This window comes from Mastacembelus armatus, chromosome 7 (assembly GCF_900324485.2).
Source record: "Mastacembelus armatus chromosome 7, fMasArm1.2, whole genome shotgun sequence".
Lineage (NCBI taxonomy): Eukaryota > Metazoa > Chordata > Actinopteri > Synbranchiformes > Mastacembelidae > Mastacembelus > Mastacembelus armatus.
In genome coordinates this window covers 1,530,206-1,557,059 of record NC_046639.1, presented here as the reverse complement: position 1 = coordinate 1,557,059, position 26,854 = coordinate 1,530,206, and the positions used below count along the sequence as shown (strand labels likewise).

At 39.5% G+C, this 26,854-nt stretch overlaps 3 protein-coding genes and 3 non-coding genes across 8 annotated transcripts; 3 read left to right on the top strand and 3 right to left on the bottom strand.

The window, feature by feature from the left end:
• Window positions 1–543: 543 nt before the first annotated feature.
• Window positions 544–5,351, bottom strand: vma22 (vacuolar ATPase assembly factor VMA22). Of its 2 annotated transcripts, none has more exons than XM_026332389.2 (5): window positions 5,220–5,351; window positions 2,197–2,300; window positions 2,004–2,110; window positions 1,667–1,858; window positions 544–1,175 (listed from the first exon to the last, which is right to left on the bottom strand). In XM_026332389.2, exons 2-5 carry the CDS (start codon window positions 2,286–2,288, stop codon window positions 1,036–1,038), a joined length of 531 nt encoding a protein of 176 aa, XP_026188174.1. In that variant the 5' UTR covers window positions 2,289–2,300; window positions 5,220–5,351; the 3' UTR covers window positions 544–1,035. The 2 variants fall into 2 exon arrangements, with proteins under 2 accessions (XP_026188174.1, XP_026188173.1); XM_026332388.2 differs by lacking the exon at window positions 5,220–5,351 and adding an exon at window positions 2,686–3,013.
• Window positions 3,305–3,376, bottom strand: trnae-uuc (transfer RNA glutamic acid (anticodon UUC)). Its single transcript has one exon. It is a non-coding gene; the product is annotated as a tRNA-Glu (tRNA).
• On the top strand, window positions 4,195–4,266 carry trnah-gug (transfer RNA histidin (anticodon GUG)). Its single transcript has one exon. It is a non-coding gene; the product is annotated as a tRNA-His (tRNA).
• Window positions 4,574–6,707, top strand: ebp (EBP cholestenol delta-isomerase). 2 transcript variants are annotated; one of them, XM_026332385.2, is made up of 5 exons: window positions 4,574–5,037; window positions 5,233–5,545; window positions 5,660–5,696; window positions 5,802–5,932; window positions 6,220–6,707. In XM_026332385.2, the coding sequence occupies exons 2-5, from the start codon at window positions 5,236–5,238 to the stop codon at window positions 6,438–6,440; spliced, it is 699 nt and encodes a 232-aa protein (XP_026188170.1). In that variant the 5' UTR covers window positions 4,574–5,037; window positions 5,233–5,235; the 3' UTR covers window positions 6,441–6,707. The 2 variants fall into 2 exon arrangements, with proteins under 2 accessions (XP_026188170.1, XP_026188172.1); XM_026332387.2 differs by having other exon boundaries at window positions 4,574–5,545.
• Window positions 6,708–7,262: 555 nt separating this feature from the next.
• Window positions 7,263–7,335, top strand: trnaf-gaa (transfer RNA phenylalanine (anticodon GAA)). The gene has a single exon. It is a non-coding gene; the product is annotated as a tRNA-Phe (tRNA).
• Window positions 7,336–7,937: 602 nt separating this feature from the next.
• On the bottom strand, window positions 7,938–11,388 carry fkbpl (FKBP prolyl isomerase like). Its single transcript, XM_026332376.2, has 4 exons — window positions 11,080–11,388; window positions 9,948–10,118; window positions 9,547–9,830; window positions 7,938–8,779 (listed from the first exon to the last, which is right to left on the bottom strand). The coding sequence occupies exons 2-4, from the start codon at window positions 10,114–10,116 to the stop codon at window positions 8,108–8,110; spliced, it is 1,125 nt and encodes a 374-aa protein (XP_026188161.1). The 5' UTR covers window positions 10,117–10,118; window positions 11,080–11,388; the 3' UTR covers window positions 7,938–8,107.
• Between the last annotated feature and the right edge of the window lie 15,466 nt (window positions 11,389–26,854).

Sequence of the window (26,854 nt, the reverse complement as noted above, 5' to 3'; positions counted from 1 at the left end):
ATAATCAGAAATGTTGGCCAATCAGACCTAAACGGAATTACCTCAAAGTTGGAGCAGTTCTGTATGTTAGGTGAGTGTAGCCTGTATCAGATTGGATTTTAAGACTTTATGGGTTGTGGCAGACACCTGGCTCAAAACAACATAAACAGCCCCTAGAGAGAACGATTTAGAACACAGGGTTTATTGCACAAATTCAAAGAATCACATACGGCCTTACAGAAAGAATATCAACGATATGATACTCATGACACATGATAGAACAGATCTTTTCTGTCCACGGTGGTGAAACTCTCCTGCAGCCTTTTGCTGTTGGCTGGATTCATGCAAACATCTACCCTAACTAATCCAAAGATGAATTTCTATGCTGGCTGATTAACACAAGCCAAGAACATACATTAAGTCACTATTAGTACTATTGCTAAAATTAAGAACACTAAGGTTCCACAAGCTTGTTTCTTGGGAAGTTGGGGGTTTTAAATAGTTAAGGATGAGTATATACAGTATTCCACAATTACACATTGGGTCACTTTAAGATTGTATTTAAAAAAAAAAAGAAAAATAAGAATAGTTGGGGCAGCCAACCCTGGGCTAGTTATCTGCTCTACAGATGGGTTGTTTTCCAACTATCCCTGAACTTTCAGCTTCTGATTGGTTGAACACACCTGAGCCAGGTAATCAGCAGCAGGCCGTGCAGTAGCTCTCTAGTACCAGAGTTATACCATCATAAGGAGATAACATTCAAAGAAAGTAAAAATTATTTAAATTTTCTAGACTGTGTATTTCCTGAAGAAAATGCACTGAGTACCAAACAAAGCATTTGGGACTAGTTATGTGGAAAACTTTCATACTATGGCCGTTCAGAAAGGTTTTGTTTATGAATGAATCTATATCACACATTTAACTGACCCTGAGAAATCTTCAGGCAGCACTGAGTTCACTCTTCACTGTTAAGTTCACTCAGCCCTGAAGTGTAATCTACTGACTCTGTCACTCACTGTGGCCATAGGCTTTATTCAGTTCTCAGCTGTGTGTATTTTAGTCTGCCGCCTTGTCCAGCTTTGCTCCTGAGGCTTTCTCCTGGAGAGTGAGTTTGTCTTTCATGCTGTTCTTCAGCTCCTGTCTGATGTTCAAAACTGAAGTCTGAAGGGTTGCAATCTCAGCAGACAGGTCTATCACTGTAAAACGAGGACAAAGAAAAGAAGAACTGTGTATTTACAGTGTGCTGAGTCCTCAGGGTCTCAAAAATACCTTTACAGCAAGCTATAGTAATGTCACTGGTTTCAATTCCCTGTTTTTGTGCAGAAATTGGTCATCTTCACTAAAGTCACAAATATCATCAAACACAATATTTCTAAGCGGAAAAAACACAGTAACAACAGAAGCCAAGTATTGCCATTATCTTTTTAAGAGGCGTGTTGAATAAATAACAGATGGCTGTGTGTTTCAACAGCTCAGAAATATTGTGTTTGTTGATAATTCTGACTTTGGTGAAGATCAGATCACATTTCTTCTACAATTTATGAAGAAAACCAGAAAACTGAAAATTGCGCCATTACTTTTTTTCTTTGCAGCCGTAGGTAACATGCAATGTAATGTCCACAACTGTTGCAAAAGAAAACTATTCTTAGACGTTTCTAGTGAACGCATATTAAATGCAGCATCATACCTTGTTTGAATGATGACTGTGCTTGTTTAAGAGATTGTGGCACCAGAATCCCAAACCATTTCAGAGGATCTTGCTGAGAATTTGTGTCACTCTTTTTTACTGAAGATACTTCAGGAGCTTTATCATCACCTGTTTGAACATTAGCCTCTTTTTCTGTGGTATTGTTTTTTGGCTTGTTTCTTCTCCTTACACCTGTGAAATCAAATAATGTAATATATATATATATATATATATATATATATATATATATATATATATATATATATATATATATATGTGTATATCGTGAATGCAAGCAGCATACATTTTAATATCACATGGACCACAGTAGACTCACCTTCGTCTTGAGGTCCAATATTCTCTATGGACCTCACATCTTTTCCAGATTCCCTATTTGGAGGAACTCTTTCTGTGCAGAAGTCCACTTCTCCACTGTCCAGTGTTCTGTAACACACAACTCTAAGTGATTTAAAAGCTTTCCAAAACTGAGTGGCAGTGCACACCGTGCTGAAACACGTGTAATTCCTCACCTAGCATGAACAAATACCATCGGTTCAATCTCACTCGCATACTGAAGCGCAGAGACTTGTTTGTTTCCCATGGAATATCGTGCCTTGGACATGGAAAACCATCCCTGTGGAGAACATAAACTATTAACTTACATTAGTAAGGTAAAGGTGCTAAGGTTAGAGATACATGCTTTTCAACTTAAAATAAACCAGAATTAGAACAACTCTGCTTTAATGCCGCATAAGAACTATTCTTTTGAAGGAGCAGACACATTGAGTTTAACACTTTAAGCTCAATTCCAACATTACTACACTTACAAGCTTGCTTTTAAGTATAGTAAGCTTAAACACTTGGACTCTCTGTCAGACAGGTCAAACCTTGTGCAGTTACCACCGACAGCACTTTTTCATACAGCCAGACAAAAGGTTTTGCTGAAAAATTTCAAGTTCACAATAGCACAAACAGAGAAAAACATCTTAAACAGCAAACGTCTTGTTTTTCCTTGCTACCTGCTCAATGAGAGAGTTGAGAGTGGCTCGTTTCTCCTCCAGCAACTCCAGTTGGTCCATGAACCGGAGCAACTTCTCATCAAATAGAAGAGAAGATTCTTCCAATTCGGACACACCCATCTCGACGCTTTGTACTAGCTTTAATATCCTCTCATATGATGTTTACTGCAGTATTTTCTGCTATTAATCTACCGTTCAATGCTAGAATAAACTCCAGAGACAGCCATTAAAACGCTCACAAGACCGTTGTTACTTCCGTGTAACACCATGTGACGCATTTCGTCACATGATTTACATCACATGACCAGAGAAACACGAACATCGTTGATAATGGTGGTTAAACAATACAACATTGAAGCTGCGATGTTAGATCTTTAAAAGTAATTAACTTAATAAAGATAATCATTGTCATTGCAACCGGTATAAAAGTAGCCACCTTAAATATCAGTAAATAACCTCAGTGGTAAACATTTAGTTCATCGTGCATGCTTATTTTTGTAAGTAATTTGTTGGAGCGATGTCTTGTAACGATGCTCATAAAAAAGTGCTCATAAAATGTTTGCTATAAAACCATACAGTAAAATTATCAAAATAGATCACGGGAGAAAGAAAAAGCTAGTTCCCATACCGGGAGTCGAACCCGGGCCGCCTGGGTGAAAACCAGGAATCCTAACCGCTAGACCATATGGGACTAATACACAAGCTTAAAATGTTGTATTTTTATAGGGTACACAGGTCTCATATGTTCATGTAAACTCAGGTTTGGATTCAGCTCCCGAATTACCTTTCTTTCTTTTTCTTATCTTAAAACTTTATATTAGATACAACAACAAAAAAGAGAGTTTTAAAGCTAGATGATTACAATGAATTACAAAGATAAACGTACAACTGGTGAAACGACAATGAATTTGTTCTAACCATAGACTAAACCTAAAAAATACATTTATTTAAGTTGTTTATATCATCTTTAACGTTATATATACCGTGTATGGCTTCAGGGCAGTAAAAGGTAACGTTGTGCAGCTTAGTTTAACTCCATTTACGCTGCTAACCGGTGGAGTAACTAACAGAGCTGCAACTTTGGATAATTAACTAATGTTAGTTAACGTCCATCAGACTTTCCGTACTACTTGATGTTAACGTTAGCTCGGTTAATTTAAAGTAAAGTTATTTTAAGATTTAAGCTTACAAGCACACGTAACGTTACTTACAATTAGCGTTTAAAGCTAGCTAACTTTATACCGTTAAAGTTTTGAGAACCACAGTTAGGCTAGCTTAGCTCAGTTTCTCTCCACATTAAAAACAGTCGTGAATCATCAACAAAACAGATATGTTAGCTTGTAACGAACATGCTTCACCTATTTGCTGTTGAAAATGTCCATTGTCGCTGTGGGGGAATTAGTGAAGGTAGAGTAGCTACCGCTCACTGAACCATGTTAGAACCAGCTCAGCTGTGGATTATTTCATAAAGTATCCCGAACTACCTCACGGTATGACTCCCAGTAGCTCGCCGTGATCGTATAGTGGTTAGTACTCTGCGTTGTGGCCGCAGCAACCCCGGTTCGAATCCGGGTCACGGCAGGGATAAGTCCCTGACACGGCATGGGGGGATTCTTTTTTTATTCTTACAAAAGCAGGCGAATTTTTCTTTTTACAAAACATTTTACGTGAAGACTGTATAAAACATGAAATGCTAAAGGAAACATATATAACGTTTCATCCGTGTAACACCCACATATTGGCAATAGCTGATTTCCCAGGAGTTAAAAGTACAATCACCATCAAAGTAGGAAAAGCAAAGCGCTCATACAGAATGACCAATCATAGAGTAATATATATTATCGGATCATAATTATTGATGAATTAATGTGGTGATGCTGGAAAAAGTGGGGCTCTTTTTTTTAGCCTTAATTACTAACTTACATCAGGATATTTTGCATTCATAATCACAATCTGCAAAGTATCCATTAAAATAAATGAATAATATTTAAATGCAATCACAGTTCGCCCTCCACAATAAAAATGTTGACTTTGTCCATGACGGGGGCGGTTTTTAAAAAAGATAAATAAACATTTTCATTGGTGGTTATAGAGGATGACGTCGATGTTCCGAGCTGAAGAGCCAATGGGCGAACCAGCAGATCGCCGGTAGCTCTCTTCTGATTGGTCTTTGTAATCACAGGTAACCGCCCCCTACTCTAAGGAGTTCCGCGTTTGACCTGATGTGCACTGATATGTGCAACTGTGGCATCTTCGATCTCTCAGCTTGTTAATAATACCTGAATCTGAGCTCTTTATTTAATACAGAGGTTAAAGTCTGCAAGAGGACGCACAGTTCTGGTAACTTCACTGGTAAGGACAGACTCAGCATGGGTTTTTGCTTTGGTCTACTATTGACCTCCCTGAATAAATTCTTAACCTTTATTGCTTAACCTGAACATTTGTAATAAATGATATTTATCACCATGTAAGATGATTTAATATCACACTGTTGGACCTAGTCAGTTTAAGCCTGTTGCAGTCTGTGACCATACCGTCTTTAAACAGAGGATGGAGGCCCCTTCAGCAACTGCAGTTCTTCATCCCTACTGGCCACGGGACCTTTTGATTCCCAACTATATTGCCAATGACCGAGCTATGTCCGAGATCCTGCTGTTTCTGTTTTCTGTGTCTGGGGTGTTTCTGCTTTTGACATGGGTGCTCACCGGCCGGACAGGGGCCACCGGCAGACTGGGGACATGGAGGCGTCTGGCTGTGTGCTGGTTTGCTGTTTGTGGTTTCATCCATGGCGTCATTGAGGGCTGGTTCTCACTGTATTATGATATTATTCCAGGAGACCAGAGCTTCCTGTCACAGCTGTGTAAGTAGAAAGAAAAGATATGTTTTAGAAAAGTGCACAACCGTCATACAACTTGCTGCATATTAAACACGTGCTTTCAGTCTAAACAGTATGTTTTCTGTTTTTCTTCACCAGGGAAAGAATACTCCAAAGGAGACAGTCGATATGTAATGTAAGTTCACATTTGCACAGAATTATGTTGAACTTCAGAGTAAAAAAGGAGCAATACTGTAAAAACACATATTTGTTTTATTTTTTCTTTCTTTCTTTTTTGTAGAGCAGATAACTTCACTGTTTGCATGGAAACTGTGACTGCTTGGTTATGGGGGCCATTCAGCTTTTGGGCTGTGTTTGCTTTTTTAACTAACAAGCCCTACAGATTTGTTCTGCAACTCATCATTTCATTAGGTAAGAAGGTGCAGTCAAGACAAAATCAGTCACTTCATGATGCTGAATCTGTAACGAACAGTTACAGGCCATCTTTAGATTAACAGATACACTGAATATTGACGTCCAAGCTGCCCCAGTTTCACTAGCACCTCTTGACTTTAGAGGAAAACTGTGATTGTATTGCATTAGCATACCTGTAATGTGTATAGGACCTTTAATAGACCTACAGTCATTTGGGGGAAATTGGACCTGTCTCATCCAAGTTTGTTGAATTCAATGAATTTCTTAATATAATCTGATTTCAGGTCAGCTGTATGGAGCGGTGCTTTACTTTTTCACTGAGCACAGAGATGGTTACGCTCATAGTGAGTTGGGACATCCAGTCTACTTCTGGTTCTACTTTGTGTTCATGAACGTGCTGTGGATTGTCATACCCCTGTTGCTGATCCTGGATGCATGGAGACAGCTGTCAGACGCCCAGGCGCACACAGACAACACAAAGTCACATAAGTCCAAGAGGAAATGAGGAGACTGTGACTACAGGACATAGAAAAGATCCTCTGCATTGAGGAAAAACAAGATGTGGCAAGAGAAATGTTTAAATTGTCTGGAGTGCATGTCTCATCTATCACGTTGTGTCTGTTGTAAACTGTGCCTTTGAAATTGGAATCTGAGTAATTATCAGCACTAAATATTTCATTTGAAAGTGCAGCTTGTTCCTTGAATTCATTTCAGGCTTGGTGGACCCTCAGGGAGAAAATAAAACATAACAAATATTCTGTTTTCTCTGGAACATATTGATTTTGTTTTATTTAAACTGAAAATGGCCTAAGGTAGTACTTAGTATGGCTTTACAAAAAAACCCACATTGAATTATATGGCTGAACATGACAAAAACTAATGGACTATCAGTATTAATTGTAGTGTGTAGCTGATTTCATGAAATCCAGACAGCTGGGTGTTTTAATTTATATCAGGCATTAAAGAATCATGGCCAAAGGTTAATGTGCTTTTACACCATTTGCCTCAAAGTGTGCTTCATATTATTGCTGGCCATCCTCTACTATAAGGACTACTGCATGACAATACTTTACATTTTCAAATGTATTTAGCTTTCGTTTTTCTTATGGTAGAGCAGAAACCACAACCACAGTAAACATAAAAACTAAGCTTTGAGTGCAATGCAGGCTTTTCAAATCAGCTTTGAACAGTGTAACTTCAATGGCACATGTGATCCTTTTAAACGCTGTTAAGAAGTAGCAATGAAAGTGATAGAATTAACACAACAGAAAACAAATACGTACCTAGACGACATTTTTAAAAAATCTACGTAATACACTTCTACGGCGCCGAAATAGCTCAGTTGGGAGAGCGTTAGACTGAAGATCTAAAGGTCCCTGGTTCGATCCCGGGTTTCGGCATTTTGACTCATTGTAACGTGCCCGTGTAGGTAGACCACCAGCTTTATTCAAAGTCTTATACAGACTGACACCTTGTGGTCGACAGAAAGAACTACAAGCAAAACTATGCCAAAAAACATGCACCTAAAATATTAAAAATGTGCCTTAAGTCTTGCAGAAAAACGGCCCCTGTGACTGTTACACCATAATGTATTATAATATTCAATTTTTTAAATTTTTTAACCAGTGACACCTTCATACTACATGTTTAAATAAAATGTTTAAAATAAGAATGTATGTATTTTTATATATCTATACATTAAAAATAATTATATTAACTTCTCTTTGCATGAGATATGTTTAATATTAACTACTAAATACATATTATTTGATTAATGACATTATCTAAGGTTTTGTATAAAAATACAAATCTGTAAAAGAATGAACAAATAATTAGTATAAATGGTGGATTTAAAAATACAATATAGAAGTCCAGTGAAAGCTTAAAACGGCCTGAAAAGATTATACTCTAATACCTATAACTCGTACTTCAGTACAAGAATAAGCAATGTTTTATTTCTCCACTGAATTTCACCATGACTGAACACGAATGACTCCAAAGGAAGTCTTGAAATGTTTTTATTTTAAAGTTACATTCAGGCCACTCACGGATTAGGCAGTGAAGAGACACTCATCTGCTTGTGAGTTGAGACAGTGGCTGTAGATGCACTTCCAGTTAACAATCAATCCTAAAAACTATACCTTTCTAATTAGAATTGATAATATTAAATCTTCAGCTGAACATTTTACTGAGCCTCAGTCCCAATTGCACATCTGACTCCTTCTCTCTACATGCAATGTCTTTAAGTGCCCTTAAAGCAGCAGGTGATTCTGGCTGTAGTTCCAGAAGTTTACTAAACGCCTGTTTGGCCTCCTCCAGCTCATTCACCATCTGGCAGGCCTGGCCCAGCCGGTACCAGGCTTTAGCCCCACCAGGTTCTAGCTGAGTAGCTTTAGCTGCACCGGCCTTAGCTCGCTCTGGTTGATTCAGCTTGAGCTGGCACAAGGATAGGTTTGAGTGGAGCTCTGCTTTGATGGTTCTGAATTCACGAGCTGAAAAAAGATGCTGTGTCTTATCACCAGTGTTTGTGTCTCTCTGCTCGCTCGCTTCTTGCTCTTGTCCTTTTTCCTCAACCTCTCTAACATGCCCATAGAGAGTGATGAGGAGTTTGAGGGCCCGGCTGTAGCTGTCTGCAGCTCCCCACAGATCTCCACCCCTAAATCTAACACCACCTCTCTCCTTGTGTGACTTCACCCACTCCCATTTTTCACCAGGCGACATCTCCCATGATTCCTTGCCTGATGTAAAAGCTTGGAGTTCGACTGTGGCACATAGAGGCAGATTTTCCTCTGCAGGTCTACGAACACAGACAGCTGGCCCATCATCCAATGGAGAAATCAGGATCTGAGTGGCAAAACAGAATAATTAGACTTGTTCTGTACATTTTTCAAAAATCTTTTTATCAACTGCACATTAAAAACAAGAGGAATGATAAAATATTCAATTATCTGTACAGTGTGCAAGAGACATTGTTTTTGCCCACTGAACATTCTGTAGGGGAGCACAGAGAAACTGTCACTGGGACTTGGAAAATACTTATTTTTAATAGTAGGGTCAAAGCTCATTTCAGTGCTCTCCTAACTAAAGGCTTCTGTTCAACAGCCTAATAGCTTATTGACCAAATAGCTTTTATAGTGTATAGTGTATGAAAGCAGGAAACAATAACAATTGTTTATGCTATGAACATAATAGCATAACTTGGCAGGACCATGTCATAACAAAGTCTACTTTAAGCCCGCCAGCTTAATGTACCAGTGCTCCAACAATGTCATCCACATAACTCTGCTATTACCACAGGCTGATTATCATAGAGGGAAACATATGAGAAATAAATTAAATACATGCAGGCAGAAATCTTGTTATGGCATGTATTTTCTAAATGAATTATGACTGTGCTACAAGACTAAAATATCAAAGTATCAGAAGACGAATGAGGTTTTAAATAAAGAAAATAGTTTTGTCTGTGTGGAGTTTGCATGTTCTTCCTATGTCTGTGTGTGTTTTCTCCAAGTCCTCCTGCTTCCCCACAGTCCAAAGATATTCAGGATAAGCAATATAGATGATGAAAGGATAGAGTTCTGTAAAAACATAATGCAGTATGTCACTTTTACCTCACATTTCTCTCTGGCTCTCATACTCTCCAAACATGCTTCTGTGACATCACACTGACCCTCCCCGAGCCTCAGTGTGGTCCAGTGACCCAGAGGGACCTGCAGCACAGAGTCCTGGCGTCTTTGGAAGGCTGTGTCTACTGCTTCTGACTGGCCCGGCTGAACTGACAGCTCCTCGTTTGCTTTGTCAGATACTGAATTCTCCATTTCATGTGTGTTAGCTTTGAGCTGCACGCGGACTCGACACAGCGAACCCATCCTTGGACAGCAGCCAGACGGACGTGCTAGAACAGAGACATTATATGAAATAGATGAGGAGAAACCTGAAGAATTTTTGTCCTAAAAATGTGTACTGAAAATAGATAATGGATTTATATTAGCAATGTTAAAGAGCGCCATACATGCAACATCTCCAGAATTATAAACAGTGTGTTGGCTCTCCTTGTGGATTTGCTTTAGCTGGACTTTCCAAAGACCTCTGGGACACACTGACACCCAGGATGTGACATCAACACCATCATGACAACCATGACTATCATGCAGCACTTCTAGAGGTCGACCCGGATCCATCCCTGGGTATGCAAAAAAACAAAAAAGACAAAGGTCAGGAGTTTGTGAAGTCAAACGAAAATGAATGAATTGAACTGCATTATACTGAAGTTTGTTTTTCTTATTGTCCACCCCATTTATTTCAGTGGAGATAAGTTAAATAACAGAAGTGAAGTTCAACAGTAGCAAAAACAACAAACAACAAAAACTGAACCTTCATGAAGAGAAGATTTATTGCAGGACTGTTGGATTAGACTGCATTAGTTTTAACTCAGTGTACCTAATAATAGAGCGCTGTCGTAACATCTATGCTCACACACATGAAGCTATCCAGCCTACAAAATAAAAGCCTGCTTCACAACAATACTAAAACTTCTAAAAACAAAGGTGGATAGTTATAAAGTTATAAAAACGTAAGAGCATATTGATAAATTCACAAGAAATACTAACTTATCAAGTCTGTTATCACTTAATTGAGGAGTTGATTGAATAAAAAAAAAAATCCCCAACTATTTAAAAAACTGACCAAAAGCTTGAATCATTTTTAAAGCAAAAATACATATTGTTGGTTCCAGCTTTTTAAAAATGAACATTTCGACGCCTGTTTGTAAAATAAACAACCAATAACAAAACAATAGGTTTAGAAAGGTTATTTTTAATAGAACCTTCTTAAATTCCAAAGAGAACAATAAATTATTATTAAAACTAGCATTAGTTTTTCTTTTACTAGCCTGTTTCGTTTAACATCAGTGTGGCGTGATGGGCGAAAATGCCACTTTTACATTTCCAATTACAAATGACTAGAAAATAAAATAAAAGACCCCAAAGCGAAAGGTTCTTTCTGAAGTCACTGTATAGATATTTAACTATTATTAACCTGAATGGACTAAACAGAAAACATCGCTATACGGGGCCAAACCAAAGCAAATACATTTCACTACTGGACATAATGTGAACCTGAGCTAAGTGCGAGCATTTTCTCACCTCAAATCCAAGTATGATATTGTGTATCGGCCGTCAGATCGATCAGAAATCAGTGATCGGAGAACAAACAATCTGCAGTTTGTTTACAGCTTCTTCTTCTTCTTTTTCTGCAGCTGCTGCTCGTACTTCCGTTTGTGTGTATGGGCTGGCGCCACCTACTGTACCGGAGTGTGACCGCAAATAAGTTCATTGAGGTTGTTTTCACCTGTAGCATATATTTTCTTGTCAACCTTTCATGCAGAAATAAAACAGCTATAGACTCTGCATGTCGTCTGGTTTATCTCACACAAATATCAACTGGCCAGTCCTGTGCACAGCTCAGTGTAAAAGCTTCAGCCCCTCTGGGGAAAGTTGTTCACAGATCTGGGGGATTTTTGAAGTGAAGAAGTACATCCAACCGGAAGCAGACACACATTTAAAAAAGAGCAATGTCATGGAGGAAGTCAAGAAAGTGAAACTGAAAAGAACCTGCTGACTTTTACAAGAGGACAATGATCCAATAGACATATAGATAGATAGATAGATAGACAGATAGATAGATAGACAGATAGACAGATAGACAGATAGACAGACAGATAGACAGACAGACAGACAGACAGACAGACAGACAGACAGACAGACAGACAGACAGATAGATAGACAGATAGATAGATAGATAGATAGACAGATAGACAGATAGACAGATAGATAGATAGATAGATAGACAGACAGACAGATAGACAGACAGACAGACAGACAGACAGACAGACAGACAGACAGATAGATAGATAGATAGATAGATAGATAGATAGATAGATAGATAGACAGATAGATAGATAGACAGATAGACAGATAGACAGACAGATAGACAGACAGACAGACAGACAGACAGACAGACAGACAGACAGACAGATAGATAGACAGATAGATAGATAGATAGATAGACAGATAGACAGATAGACAGATAGATAGATAGATAGATAGATAGATAGACAGACAGACAGATAGACAGACAGACAGACAGACAGACAGACAGACAGACAGACAGATAGATAGATAGATAGATAGATAGATAGATAGACAGATAGATAGATAGATAGATAGACAGATAGACAGATAGACAGACAGATAGACAGACAGACAGACAGACAGACAGACAGACAGACAGACAGACAGACAGACAGACAGACAGACAGATAGATAGATAGATAGATAGATAGATAGATAGATAGATAGATAGATAGATAGATAGATAGATAGATAGATAGATAGATAGATAGATGGACGGACGGACGGACAGATAGATAGTCGGTTGCCCAAACACATGACCTTATGACAATAACCTTCAGTTCAATTCAATTCAATTCAAAAAGCTTTAGTTTGTTCTTCATCCAGCAGGTGGAGACAAAAGACAAAGGTGAGTGTGAAATGAGGAGCATAAGAGGAAAAAGCAGCGTATTGGCTAAAGTACGTGGTGTAAAACATCCCAAAGGCAAAGTGTCTTCAGGGAAATGGACACAGCCTTGTGTTACTGGTCTTAACCTTTGTCCGTGAGGTCGTTTTGGCACACACTTATTTTTTCAGGCGATTTGTGCAACAGACGGATTCTGTCTAAACTGCACTCCTCTTCAGAAAACAACAACAATAAAGGGTCGTTTTTATATCCTGTATGGATTCGAGGTGTTTTGTGTGTGTTTGGGTGTCACTGCTCTGATATGGAAATGCTCTTTGAGCAAATTCACACATAGCTATTGTATCCTCAACAGAATTAAACATAATAAATATTTTTAAATTGTTTAATTGGTGTTTGAGCTTTTTTTTTTTTTTTTTGGCCTCATCAAGTAAAGTTTAATACAATTTCTACAGTTTGTATTTGGTTAAGTTACAGTACAGGATTTACAAAACATGGCAGGGCTCCTCCTCTCAGACATAGACACCCACACCGACAAGCAGTTTACATCTCCATCTGTGTATTGACCTTTGACTTGTACCACTCACGTTTAAGTCCCGTGTGTTAATCTGTCCTGTCAGTATGAGTTAGGGCTCTGTCTTTTGAACACTAGAAGCCATTAGGTCTAACGGAGGAATACCACACTGGCCATCCGACATGTGTGTGTGTGTGTGTGTGTGTGTGTGTGTGTGTGAAAGGAAGAAGGTCATCTTGGATGCAATCTATCTGCTTATATGGGGCCTGTTTGACCCTTGATGAGCATGAGACGAGGTAATAAACTTGCTACACTACTGAGATTGCTCTACTGGATAAGCAGAGTCATGCATGTTTTAGATTTAGGTATGCTGTGGTGAAATCCTGTACGATGATTTTCTCCTGTGTGAGGAGAGAGATCTTCTCTAACCGAACCATGGATGTTCCTTAGATTATCCATATTATATAGAATGCACTAATGTATAACAATATTACTTGTTATTATAAATATATTTAGACTTTTCCTATTTTTATTTTATTCTGTGATTTTATTCATTTAATATTCTTTAAGTTTTTTCCTACTACAGTCTATTTAGCTTTGTGTACAATCAAGGCTTTATTGTAATTCTATTGTTTCTTTATTGATTTAGATCTAAATGTCCATTGATCTACATCTAAATTCTGTAAATTTGCTTTTGTTTCAATCCAGAGAGAATTCAACAGTGAGCTAATTACTGATATTATACCTTCTCAACTCACTGTCAAGACCTTTGAACTAAATCATAACTTTGGTCCCACGTTCTGTTGCCTTTAATGCTTATTAAAGCATTTACTAAGACATATCATCATTTTAAAACCATTACTAAGATTACTACAACAATTAATAAAACATAAAGAAATTAAATATTGTGGTAACATTACTGTGTGTTTTTACATAATTAATGTTGTAAACCAATCTTCTTCTTCTTTTCCTTTGGGCTGCTCCCTTCAGGGGTCGCCACAGCGAATCATCTGCCTCCATTCACCCCAGTCCTCTGTATCCTCCTCACCCTAAACCAATGACGTGTCATTAATAAAAAGCCGTTGGTTTTCTAATTTCCATTAGCAAACATTATTCAGTTAATAAAATAAATCATGGGTTCTACAAGGCATCAGGTCTGCAGCTTGTGAAGTTAAGAAAGTAGTTTATAAATGGACTTTGGTTCAGATGTCACATCCTTCAGAGGCGTCTAGAAAGACAAATTGCTGTGCGGGACGAGGATTTTCCACAGGATGAAACCACCTCAGCTCACAGAGGATTTCGACCACGTCTGTGAACATGTTGAGCAGCTCTTGACTTAAAGAAACACACTGGGTTTATAGTTGCTTTGCAATATAAAACACAGATTGAGGCTGAGACTGTTACAATGATAAAATAAGAAAAAGCAGATTATAGGAACATCACAGATCTGCTCTCCATAAATAAACAGGACTCACAAAACAAACACGCATGGGAAAGCCAGCAGGAGTCTTTAACCTAATCCAACCTGACTCCAGAAGACGAAAGTCATAGGTTGAAGAAACAATAGGGAAATTGCATAATTTAAACATTAGCCTATTAAATTTCTCTCATAGATGAGTGAGAATTTAGTCGTTCTATTAATCTGACATGCAGTGACCGGGACATGTACAGTACAGACCTCACTACATATGGCTCGCGCAGTGTGCAATCTCATTTTGCATTTTGCAATATGAGATTTTGGCAATGAGCATACACTTTGCAGAATGTACATCATTATCTTCTTCTTCTTCTTTTCCTTTCGGCTGCTCCCTTCAGGGGTCGCCACATTATACTTGCATGAAACTGTGTGCACATGCACTCCAGAGCCCAACTGTGGCCAAAAAGCAAATAAAAATATGTTTTATCTGGAGAGAATAATTAAGATCTTTAACTGTGCTTTGCTGCACTGGAACACAACTTGTAAAGGTAACACAGATGATCAAATATGTTTGAGCACTGGATATTTTAACATTTTAACGATTGTTCATGCATATTTCAAAACTTGGAGATACATCATAGGGGCAGACTTACAATAAATATGACTGTAATCATGGTCACTAATAATGCAAACCCATTCACAGAGAAATGTAACTTTTGTTTAAACTGATGTTTAAGTCTTCGTTAATATTACCTGAAGAAGAGATGTCAAAATATTAATCGGACACATCAGTGTAATGCAATTCAACATTAAAATGAGTTTGGCGTCTATTTGACTAAAATAGTTCATTTTATTGCTGTGTGTCGTTTTTTTTTAATACAGCTGATTTTCTTTAGTTTGTTTTCTTGGTTGGAAAATACACCAATGTCTAAATGGCTAAATGGTTATTTATTATTTCTTAATTCATTCACTAATTGTTTGTTAATTCCAAGTAAAATAATTAAGTTTATACTGCGTAGCCTGGATAAAATGATCAATCTGGAAACAATTGCTATAAATGTAATATTGCTTAATGGGTAACAGGTTTAATTGGTCAAATGAAATAAGATATACAGTCATATTTCTTAAATTTGCTCAGTGCGTGGAATTAATGCTTTAACTGTAGTGCATTAAGACAAATGATATTTAAATGATCGATTGCCATTATAGATGTATGAGAACAAAGGGAAGCAGGGTGTGCCTGTATGCATCCCATCTCTCATATATACCCACACTGTCCCACCATCTCTTTTTATTTTTTACACACATACCAGAACCTTCAGACTTTGAATTGTTCTTCATGTGTTGCCCATATCATCTCTTTCTCTTCTGCTTCTCTTGTCTACGCTCTCCCTCAGCCCCTTCACCTTCCTCTTGGCTCCCATTGTCTTCCCAGCTGGGCTCCTGTGAAACATCCCAGTGGGTTAGTTCAGAGGCATGTATCCCAGGGCCCGTGGACCATTCGATGTTCGCCAGAAGGGCGTTGCAAGCTGCCAGTAGTTGGGTCCAGAGAACAGCTGCAACTTCAATAGCCAGGGCTTAGCACTTCTAGAAGGGTTGGTATGGTACGACCTCTGCTAGCCTCTCTGAGGAGTCCAACATGCGTCATTCTGGGAAAAGGTGGAGTATGACAGGTGAACAAAAAGGAGAAATGTGCCAGATAGAAGATGCTGAGATAAAAGGGAAAATCAGAACAAAGAAAGCTGTGTGTCCTGGATCAACAGACAAATAGGATGGATGGATGGATGGATGGATGGATGGATGGATGGATGGATGGATGGATGGATGGATGGATAGATAGATAGATAGATAGATAGATAGATAGATAGATAGATAGATAGATAGATAGATAGATAGATAGATAGATAGATAGATAGATAGATAGATAGATAGATAGATGGATGGATGGATGGATGGATGGATGGATAGATAGATGATGGATGGATGGATGGATGGATAGATAGATGATGGATGGATGGATGGATGGATAGATGGATAGATAGATAGATAGATAGATAGATAGATAGATAGATAGATGGATGGATGGATGGATGGATGGATGGATGGATGGATGGATGGATGGATGGATGGATGGATAGATGATGGATGGATGGATGGATGGATGGATGGATGGATAGATAGATGATGGATGGATGGATGGATGGATAGATGGATAGATAGATAGATAGATAGATAGATAGATAGATAGATAGATAGATAGATAGATAGATAGATAGATAGATAGATAGATAGATAGATAGATAGATAGATAGATAGATAGATAGATAGATGGATGGATGGATGGATGGATGGATGGATGGATAGATAGATGATGGATGGATGGATGGATGGATAGATGGATAGATAGATAGATAGATAGATAGATAGATAGATAGATAGATAGATGGATAGATAGATAGATGGATAGATGGATGGATGGATGGATGGATGGATGGATGGATGGATGGATGGATGGATGGATGGATAGATGATGGATGGATGGATGGATGGATGGATGGATGGATGGATGGATGGATGGATGGATGGATGGATAGATAGATAGATAGATAGATAGATAGATAGATAGATAGATAGATAGATAGATAGATAGATAGATAGATAGATAGATAGATAGATAGATAGATAGATAGATAGATGGATGGATGGATGGATGGATGGATGGATGGATGGATGGATGGATAGATAGATGATGGATGGATGGATGGATGGATAGATAGATAGATAGATAGATAGATAGATAAGTGCGAGCATTTTCTCACCTCAAATCCAAGTATGATATTGTGTATCGGCCGTCAGATCGATCAGAAATCAGTGATCGGAGAACAAACAATCTGCAGTTTGTTTACAGCTTCTTCTTCTTCTTTTTCTGCAGCTGCTGCTCGTACTTCCGTTTGTGTGTATGGGCTGGCGCCACCTACTGTACCGGAGTGTGACCGCAAATAAGTTCATTGAGGTTGTTTTCACCTGTAGCATATATTTTCTTGTCAACCTTTCATGCAGAAATAAAACAGCTATAGACTCTGCATGTCGTCTGGTTTATCTCACACAAATATCAACTGGCCAGTCCTGTGCACAGCTCAGTGTAAAAGCTTCAGCCCCTCTGGGGAAAGTTGTTCACAGATCTGGGGATTTTTGAAGTGAAGAAGTAAATCCAACCGGAAGCAGACACACATTTAAAAAAGAGCAATGTCATGGAGGAAGTCAAGAAAGTGAAACTGAAAAGAACCTGCTGACTTTTACAAGAGGACAATGATCCAATAGACATATAGATAGATAGATAGATAGATAGATAGATAGATAGATAGATAGATAGATAGATAGATAGATAGATAGATAGATAGATAGATAGATAGATAGATAGATAGATAGATAGATAGATAGATAGATACATAGATACATAGATAGATACATAGATAGATAGATAGATAGATAGATAGATAGATAGATAGATGGTCTATAGGGAGGAGCATTATTGTAAGTAGTTCCCACTCACGGCATGAGATAAGACAAACTAGATCATCACACCTGAGCTGTAAAAGCTCAAAGTAAACCCTCCCATGGCAGCACTACGGTCTTGACAATAACTGGTAACCACAGATTTCTGTACTACTCTACCTTTTCCTGTTGCACTGTGAGGTTTTTGGGCAAATGTCACACTGTGCCAATGTGTTGCCAGGCCAAGGCATTTGATTTAGTGAGGTTTCTAGGTCAAGTGGGGCTCAAGGCTGATCCTGAGACTGATTAGAGCTACAGAAATGATAGAGTAAATAGAGACAGATCTAAAAAGGGCGAAAGGTATCACTCTACCACGACAGAAGTAGACACTCTGTTGCAAATTTGATAGGTACACCAAAAATAAAACTAATGCAGTGTAACACTCTTGCAATCCAATCTACCTTCACAAAGGTGATTCTTTTAGAGGGGGGTTGATGCAGCCTTTAGGGCCTTTTGGAGGCTGCATTATCCAGTGAGGTGTTTCTGTTATCTAGCTCACGCTGATATAAATGGATATAAATAATACGAACATCTGCCAGTATAAGACACAACATTTCAACGTCAACACAAACCACAGCCTTCAAAATGATCTTTGAATTGAATCAGCATCTCTCTAAAACTGTTTCAACACGAGCTGAGCGTCGTCACATCTCCTGTTGTATTAGACTACACTAGTTCTCTCTAGGTGTGAGAGCTAACTGTATATGGCATATTGGTTCTTTCACTGGCCTACGAGTCCGACTCTTAGACCGACCACTGCCTTGTAATTCAGAATGATTTCTAGCAAAGTTGCACAAGAAGTGAAATATGACTTTTCTCTTCTATTAGCAGTGAGGGAGCAGGATCTGCCAGGTCAAGGCCATTCATCTATATTATAATGTCATGATGAGATTGCTGCAACTGCATGGAAAAAAACAGGCTCCCAGTTCAATTCCCAGGGTAACAAGACATCATAGTATTGCAGCCTTATGTGGCAGAGAGGCTGCACAGAGGCTGCACATTTAAGCCACAGTCTTCTTAAAATGTTAAGTGCCATTAAAAACTTAGGATTTATGCCTTTTTTCTGGGACAGAGAGGGATATATATCTCTCTCATCACTCACTTTATAGCTTTCTGGCTGAAGACAGACGCAGCTTCAACATCTGACCATTAAAAACACTTTAGGTGACAACATCTTCCAGTGGCCATCAGCCTGTGCAACTGCTGGATGCTGAGAAGGACCAGGTCAGGAACAAGAGTTGTTACTATTAGTCTATCTATTGATTCAGTCGACTGACAAAAACATTAGCATTACAACATTAGACTACAACATTTGGGCAACGTATTAATTTTCAAGCAAAAGCTAAAATAAAAAACAGATTCCCTTTCCTGCTGTTCTATTGTGTGACCAAGGGAAATGATTAAATCTGATCCCTCCCACAGGCACACAAGCACATGCACACACAGAGTGCGCCGCTATTCTAGCGATTACCCAACACATTTAAAAGTGTGCTAATTTGTGTGTGCCCACCAGGAATATGGGGAATCTGGTACTCAGTAAGGGCAAATTTGTTTTATCTGGAGCATAAACATACTCCTTAAGTCCATTATGTTGCTTCTCAGGGGGCGAGTTATACAGTCAGACTTGTGCAGCCTGAGTAGGAACCCACTGAGGGGAGGAGATGGCTATCAGAAGCCATAGGGCAGATGGGGGGACCGTTTTTATCGAAGCACACGCTGTAATGGAGTCTTCCTGTGAGGGGGCCTGAGGAGTTTCTTTTGACACAGCTTTTGTGTGTTGTTTTGCTGTGGTGTGTGTGTTCTGTGTGTCGTGTGATCACAGAAAGTCACTGAGAGCCATTAGGCCTCCGCACGCACGCATACTAGCACACATCTGGATATGCTTCTCCTCAAACAGTCATACTTACAGTTCATGTGACCTTTTAATACCATCTAGATAGAGCCAGTTAAACTTTTGGGCTGATACCACACCACTGCCACACACACAAACACCTGCCGCCTGCTCCTCATGTCCCAACTGGTGCATGTTATCATGCTCGTGATTTACTGTGGCTGATAAATTTATGAGCTCACTCATGTCATGACTCTGCAAAGGACTCACAGAGAATAATAAGAAAATCTTCACATGCCTGATATATGTACAGGAGCAGCAGAAGCAGAGCGCGTCTCTGATGATGCAGCCTACAGTACAGTACGAGCGGGCCTGATGTAAATTGTGATAGACATACCCATAAAGAATTTTACAGCCGGGCTTAGACGAGACCTTGTCTGTGAGGTCCGGAGACTTAACTTAGCAAAGTATCAGCTGCTCAGAGTTATTCTAACTCCGCACAGGTGGGGCACGGCCACTTGCATCTGCTCCTTAAAAAGTGACTTACCCTGTGTGGGTAGAGCCAGAAGAAGTGGCCGAGCTAGTGAGAAAGAGCAAGACATAAGCTAAGTTGGCCATTGGGAAGAAACACATTGCAGGATCAGAAATCACCTGGCTAGCTGTGATTTATGCAGGAGTTAGGTTTAGATCAGGATCTGAGGTCCACAAAGGGGGTGAGGGGCTCTAACTCAGACCAGCCTCCAGTCAAAGTAACAGTAAGCAGCTCTGTGGTATGTTAGTATGTTAGTTAGCGGACTGTGGTATGATGGCCTGTCATGTGCGTCTGTCAGTTACACTTCATGCAGTCTACCCAACGAGTGTCTGTCTTCTACCCGATGGTTCCCCACTGGTCAGTGAGTCAGGCAAATATTATACCATCACTGGCCTTTGTCATAAAATGGACTATAGCTACAAATATTGTCCAGCACAGTTTAATGAAGGAGCCATTGAGCACAGCCTGGACAATTAACTGCAGTGAGCTTTGTGCACATTTGATTCATTTTGCAAATCCTGATACAAATATCCTAAAGTTTCCCTCCACCACAGTGGGTACTAGAGTGTGTGTGTGTGTGTGTGTGTGTGTGTGTGTGTGTGTGATGATACGATAAGCTTAAATTGTCTTTCAGTGTGGGCATGTTGCAGAGTGATGGTGGTTGCTGGAGGTTAATGGGCTATTATGGAGACGGGTTTCTCCTTCTTTATTGCTGCTTGTACTTTGCTTCTTCATAAAGTGCAACCTCTGCATGTTGTTCTGTTTCCTGTAGGACGGTTCATTCTTTAGACTGTACATAGACAGTTCTTCTGACGTGCTTCTTTTCTTGTGGGGATATCTCTGTGGTAATAGAGGGCTCTGATGGGTCTACTCTGGGTGGTCTAGATCGACTGCAGCTGTCTGCTTCTTGTATATCCTTGTTCTCAACACACTCTTCTTCAGTTTTGCAAAGGCCCTACTGCCACAGCTGATATGACGATAGACTGATGAAGCTACTTGGATGAGTAGTGAAACGTTTCAACCCATAAACTAGAAGTCCAGGTGCCAAGACTCAACCTCTAGATAACTTCACCTTTCCGACTGAGAATCTTCACAGGTATGACAATATATTTCTTTGTTGATGTCTGTGTTTCCATGTTTTCAGGACCGGTGTTGTCAAAGCCATCCAGCATGGAGAACTTCCTGCTCCAGGAGCCGATGCTTAAGAAAACGTATCAAGGATGCAGCAGATCTTCTGAATGGGCAAACAGGTGGTTCTGCTGCAAAACAACTCATGCTGCTGTTTCATTCTAACATTTTAGAATATATCATTCTTAAATACTGAATCTGAAATTCTTACCTCAAAGCACCCTTTCAGTTTGGGTGTATATACAGACTGGTCTGGCCAGTTCAGCATCCTAGAGAAAGATATAGGCCAATTTGAGGAGAGGGCAAAGGCAGAAAAGGGCAGCCCACCCATTACAGTCCAACATGCGGAGGGCAGATGTACAAGCGTATAGAGTACAAAAGGTTGCTCTAAATAAGACCCAGCTGATGCTGCTGCTTTCTCCTCAGACACAGACCTCTCACTTTCTGGTTCACCATCTCTCACTCGTCTCTGTGGGCGTCTTTTAGTAATCGTCTTGCACTGTTTGACCTAAAACTTGGTGCCCATACTTTTTCACATCTCTCCCATTTCTTTTGTTCTGCTCAGGGATGGTGTATGTGTGGCAGATCTCAGGGGAGCAGGTAAAGTATAAATCTATAGCAGTTCTGACATCTCACAGCCTCTGGTTCCCATTTGATCCGATACCCTGTAATCAGTCACTCCCTTTCTTTCCTCCTTCCCTCTCTTTCCTGTTCAGTGTTCTCATTCTGGAGACATTTACAAAAGCTGGTGAAGTTCCTTTGTGCTTCTGACTCGATGAAATGAACATCACTTGCTTCACAAACACCCAGGTCCAAACCAGTCAGATCTACTTTAACAGTCTCTCTGTGTATTTGCTGGGATTGCTGTGCAACAACTTATTTTAATTCATTTTACGTTGCAAGCAGTGGTGCTAAACCGACATATAGTTTTAATGAAAACACAAGCAGACCCGGTGAGTATTGCTGCTGACAGCTCACACCAGTGGTACTGTGTGTGTGTTTGTGGGGGGAGAAGGGGGTGGTGAGTTCCTGCTCTACTCTTTCATCTCCAGTCATATCAGCTTGATCAGTGAAACTGCTTAATGTGGACATGTGTTTCCCCTGCTAACAGCCCGCTACAGGGCACAAACACACACTGACCGAGGAAGCGAGCGTCTGTTTCAAATCCCACAGAGAGCAGGCTGATAAGACAGTCTGCAGGATTTACAAGACCTTTAATTTGTCACTCATGCAGTGCCATGTAAACTCAGTTGCAGACTGTCTTTAAAGTTGTCAGTTTAATATTAAGCTGGAGGTGAGAGACAGCTCAGCAAAAAAACTGGTTCTGTCCCTCCTGGTCTAGTCTGCTGCACAGATTAGGCCTAAATATGTGAGAAGACAGATAAAAGTGCTGTAAGTTTTGCACAGAGCAGGTCTAATTAATAAAAAAAGATCTTGAACTGTTTTGATAGATGATTAAGTTTGAATTACTTCTTCAACATAAATGCTAAACTTTTATTACACAGATTGTACTGATAAAATAATCTGTTAATAGAAAAAATAATCAGAAATGAACTCTAGAACCGCCAATAATCCAATAGCAGAACCACCTGGGGGTCACTGTTGCTGCAACACTGTCAGTAATCACACACGTTTAATTGAAGTTATTCATTTTTTGTTTATTTTTTTAAATAATAAAGCTTGACAAAACAACTTGTATAATTTGTATAATTCATTTACCAACTGAAAAGGTCACATCACATTAAGCTGCCAGTTACCATAAACTAACAAATGATCATCCAGCAGGTTGTCACGTCACATCACGGCCACTCAAGGCATTTTTTACCTTTTCCTTTATACAACCTAAACTCAGTCCTTTGTTTTACATCGGCTGCCCCATGGGGTCACAAATGGAGAATATGATTTGTAGGTAAAACATGGCTAAAAATGATATATAAATTAGAAAGCTGCTACACGTTGTTGTTAGTTATTACACCATTTTGAAATGGGATTGTGATTCCACTACTCATATTGAGTGTTATGGTTTAACATCACAATACTGCACCTAGTGAAAATGAGCTATTTAAGATATGTTGTCGTTTGCTTCAGTGGTTATTTGGTTTTATTTTATTTAAGTAGATTTGTCACAAGAGTCATAAAAATATTTTTGTTTCTTTATTTACTTTGCAGAAAATGAAAACATTCAAGATGGATTCTTAATGTATTGCAGGGCTATTAAATGTTAAATCATATGCAGTGGATTGATTTTATGTACTTGAAGTGTGCACTGTGAAAATGTACTATCCAGGGAAATACAAGTATTGAACTATCAGCAGGTACTCAATATTAAATGACTTGGAATGGGATCAGGAGGAAAAACCTTGATCGGGACATCCCTACTTTTTTTGTTTTAAACATTAAGACTGTACATTAGCAGTGGTGCATGCTACTGAAGTCTGTTGGACAAAGAGATGAATTAGTACCAGGTGCAACAGGAGTGTTGGGGCAGAGCTGGCTGGTCGGGTGAGGTTTGAGTCTACAGCAGGGGTTAGGAGGCTAGCAGGAGGCAGGGTAGGTGGCAGGGTAGGAGAATGGTCAGACACAAGACCACCAAAGAGGTTCGTGGAGTTGGATTAGAAGCACATGGTGAGATATTCACGCATGGCTACATTTCCGTGTAAGGCTCAGAGTAGTAGGGCCAGTCAGAAAGACATTGAGAGACTCTAAGGGGAGGGCTGGATTAGCTATCTGCAGCAGAAATAACATGGGTAATTATGCATAAAGGGTTAATTTCAGATTTACGCAAGCCAGGTGTAAAAGAAACACCCCTTGAACCTACAGTCACACTGGACACATGGACCGTGCATTTATACAAGTCTTCTGTTTTTGAGCTGCTTGTACTTGAATAATATCGTTACTCTATGGTACTACATTTCTTTGACACTGTAGTATATAGTGTAGTATAATATCCACTAGATATTGTTCAGATTCATATTTGGCATAAAAACATCCAGGGTCACAGGGGGGGGGGGGCAGAGCCAATTCCAGCTGACACTGGGCAAGAGGTGGGGTACACCCTGGACTAATTGTCTTTCACAGGGCTGACACCTAGAGACAAACACTCACACTTACACCTATGTGCAGGTTAGGGTCACCCATTAGCCTGACCCTAACCTGCACGTCTGTGGACTGTGGGAGGAAGATGAAGTACCTGGAAAAAACCCACCAAGACACAGGAAGACAATGCGGCTCCACACAGAAAGTCCCCATTACCTTCTTGCTGTGAGGCAGGACAGTGACCACTGCACTGCTGTGCCGCCCCAAGCCAAAAACATATATGTTGATAAAACAGACTGCATTGTTACACACTAAACCAGTGGTCCTGCATCTTTTTGGCTTGCGACCCCTGCCCAAAATCCATGTTTCACATATCTATGAGTTCTGTAGTTCCACTAAAGAGCTTCGTCTCTAAATTTGACTCGAAACAACAGACAACAAACAAAACAAAACATTTATTTCACAGAAGAAGCAAAGATGAAAATAAATTTGTTTAGAGCAGATTTTTCTTCTTTCCTCTCCCAATAATCATTTTACATCCCATAAATTTTATCCAGTGACCCTTTGCAGGAGCCACTGAACTGACCAGTAGAAAGTAGTTACGGTCCGATGCAGTGCAATGGTTCTAAAGGTTTGACGCAACAATACTAAAATCCTAATAATGCTAATAATGTCACGTGTAATAGGGTAATATATCAGTCAAAGGTGACATTTGTCTGCTGTACTTTTGCTTTTGATAGTTTAAATAGATTTTAGTGATATACTTTTACTCAAGTTGGACTTTAAATGCAAGAGTTTTACCTGTTATAAAGCATTTTTATATTGTTATATGGCTACCTTCTCTTTTGGACAGAATCGGAGTACTGTACTGCAAAAGAGTCGGTCCTCAAGCTGTCTGATCCTCACCATCAGCTGAAATCTGGCAGCAACTAGCCAGGAGATGCATCCAGGCCCTTGAAGCAGTCCAGAGGCTGATCTAAGCCTCTGTGTATTTCTATGTGTGTTAGATCTCAAGAGACCATGAGAAGGCCCGTCCATCACAGTCACAGATAGTAGAGTTTACCCAGAGCTGACATAAGAGCAACATTTCATTCTGACAGGCCAGGACAAGTGCCAGCCACCTGCCAAAGATATGCCAGCTTTTACTGGACCGCTCCAGCTGACCACAACACAGCTATTGTTAAAATATGGCGTGAAATCTGATGTTCTTCACCGAGAAAATGTTTTCAATCTGATTCCAACAGTCTCTTGCAGTTTTTGACATCAGCCTGGCAGACACAGTAGCTTATATATGGAGCTGGTTTACTGGTGTCACTCTGCTGGACAGAGTGCACAACAAAGGCTGTGGATAATTCCAGTATTCAGGTAATTAAGACAAAAGCATGCACACGTACTTGTAACACGTACAAATACACGTACACTTAGTGATTACAAACTCCATCTTCTTCAATTTTAAAACCAAAATGGTGATATTGGTCTGCATTACATGCAATAATACAATAATATGAAAGTTATCCCACCCTAGCTGAAATCAAAATAGCAGTTTTGTCCAGGATTGAACGTGGCAGAAAGTCAAAAGCGAGACACAGACTCACATGGCTTCAGAGTCTTGCCTGCTGGGCTTGGAAGTACAAATAAAATGACCTCAGTGGCATGACCAAAATACCAGAAAATTGCAGAAGATGGTCAAGATGTGAAAGCCTTAATCGTGTACTTTGCCTGCTCGCCTGTTACTTGCTTTATAAAAGTGTTGTTGTCAGCTGCTGCACTTAAAACACACTAGTTACACACCGAGATACCAGGGCACGTGGTCGAAGTGTCTGCTAACGATTTCATTATCACCAGCAGTGATGACGACGACTGTTTGATGAATGAGTCATGATTTTGGGGAAGCACTGAACGGCCATGTGAGTGCACTGAGATTTGTTTGGATGTCTGGGATGTAGCGATGGTCTGGTCACTTGCTTGTCTGTGAGTGTCTGTTTATGTTGCATAAACTATGTCTTACATCCTGTTGATGAACTCATCGCAGCATCTTCGTGTGGAACAGCAGCATGCTTTCACTTCATCTCATTTTGTGTCACGGACTCATGGCTCAATAACAAGCACTGGATGAGGTGCCAAGACACTGTGGCTCAGCAGATCCCAAGCACTGCTGTTAAGGACGTGCTAATGAAAGTAAATATTCTATATTACTGTACACATTTGAATTAAAAAATGTAAGTTCTACTAGGGTCATACTATAGTGGCCACAATTAAAAACAAAATAAAGCAAATAATAATAATAAAAATGATAATTTTGTGGTTATTTTGTTTAAACAGACAAAACAGTGCTACCACAGAATTATTGACTTGGGTTGGTACCGGTGAGA

Bases quoted from the DNA above. Each gene is read 5' to 3' on its own strand.
- vma22 (XM_026332388.2), bottom strand. From the start codon at position 2,805: ATGGGTGTGTCCGAATTGGAAGAATCTTCTCTTCTATTTGATGAGAAG. The intron at 2,301-2,685 runs GTAGCAAGGAAA...TGTTCTCCACAG, and splicing joins TCAACTCTCTCATTGAGCAG to GGATGGTTTTCCATGTCCAA. The intron at 1,176-1,666 runs GTATGATGCTGC...CTCGTTTTACAG, and splicing joins ACAGTCATCATTCAAACAAG to TGATAGACCTGTCTGCTGAG.
- ebp (XM_026332385.2), top strand. From the start codon at position 5,236: ATGGAGGCCCCTTCAGCAACTGCAGTTCTTCATCCCTACTGGCCACGG. The intron at 5,546-5,659 runs GTAAGTAGAAAG...TTTCTTCACCAG, and splicing joins GAGCTTCCTGTCACAGCTGT to GGAAAGAATACTCCAAAGGA. The intron at 5,933-6,219 runs GTAAGAAGGTGC...ATCTGATTTCAG, and splicing joins GCAACTCATCATTTCATTAG to GTCAGCTGTATGGAGCGGTG.
- fkbpl (XM_026332376.2), bottom strand. From the start codon at position 10,116: ATGGATCCGGGTCGACCTCTAGAAGTGCTGCATGATAGTCATGGTTGT. The intron at 9,831-9,947 runs GTATGGCGCTCT...TCTCTGTTCTAG, and splicing joins TAATTCTGGAGATGTTGCAT to CACGTCCGTCTGGCTGCTGT. The intron at 8,780-9,546 runs GTAAAAGTGACA...TTTGCCACTCAG, and splicing joins GAGCCAGAGAGAAATGTGAG to ATCCTGATTTCTCCATTGGA.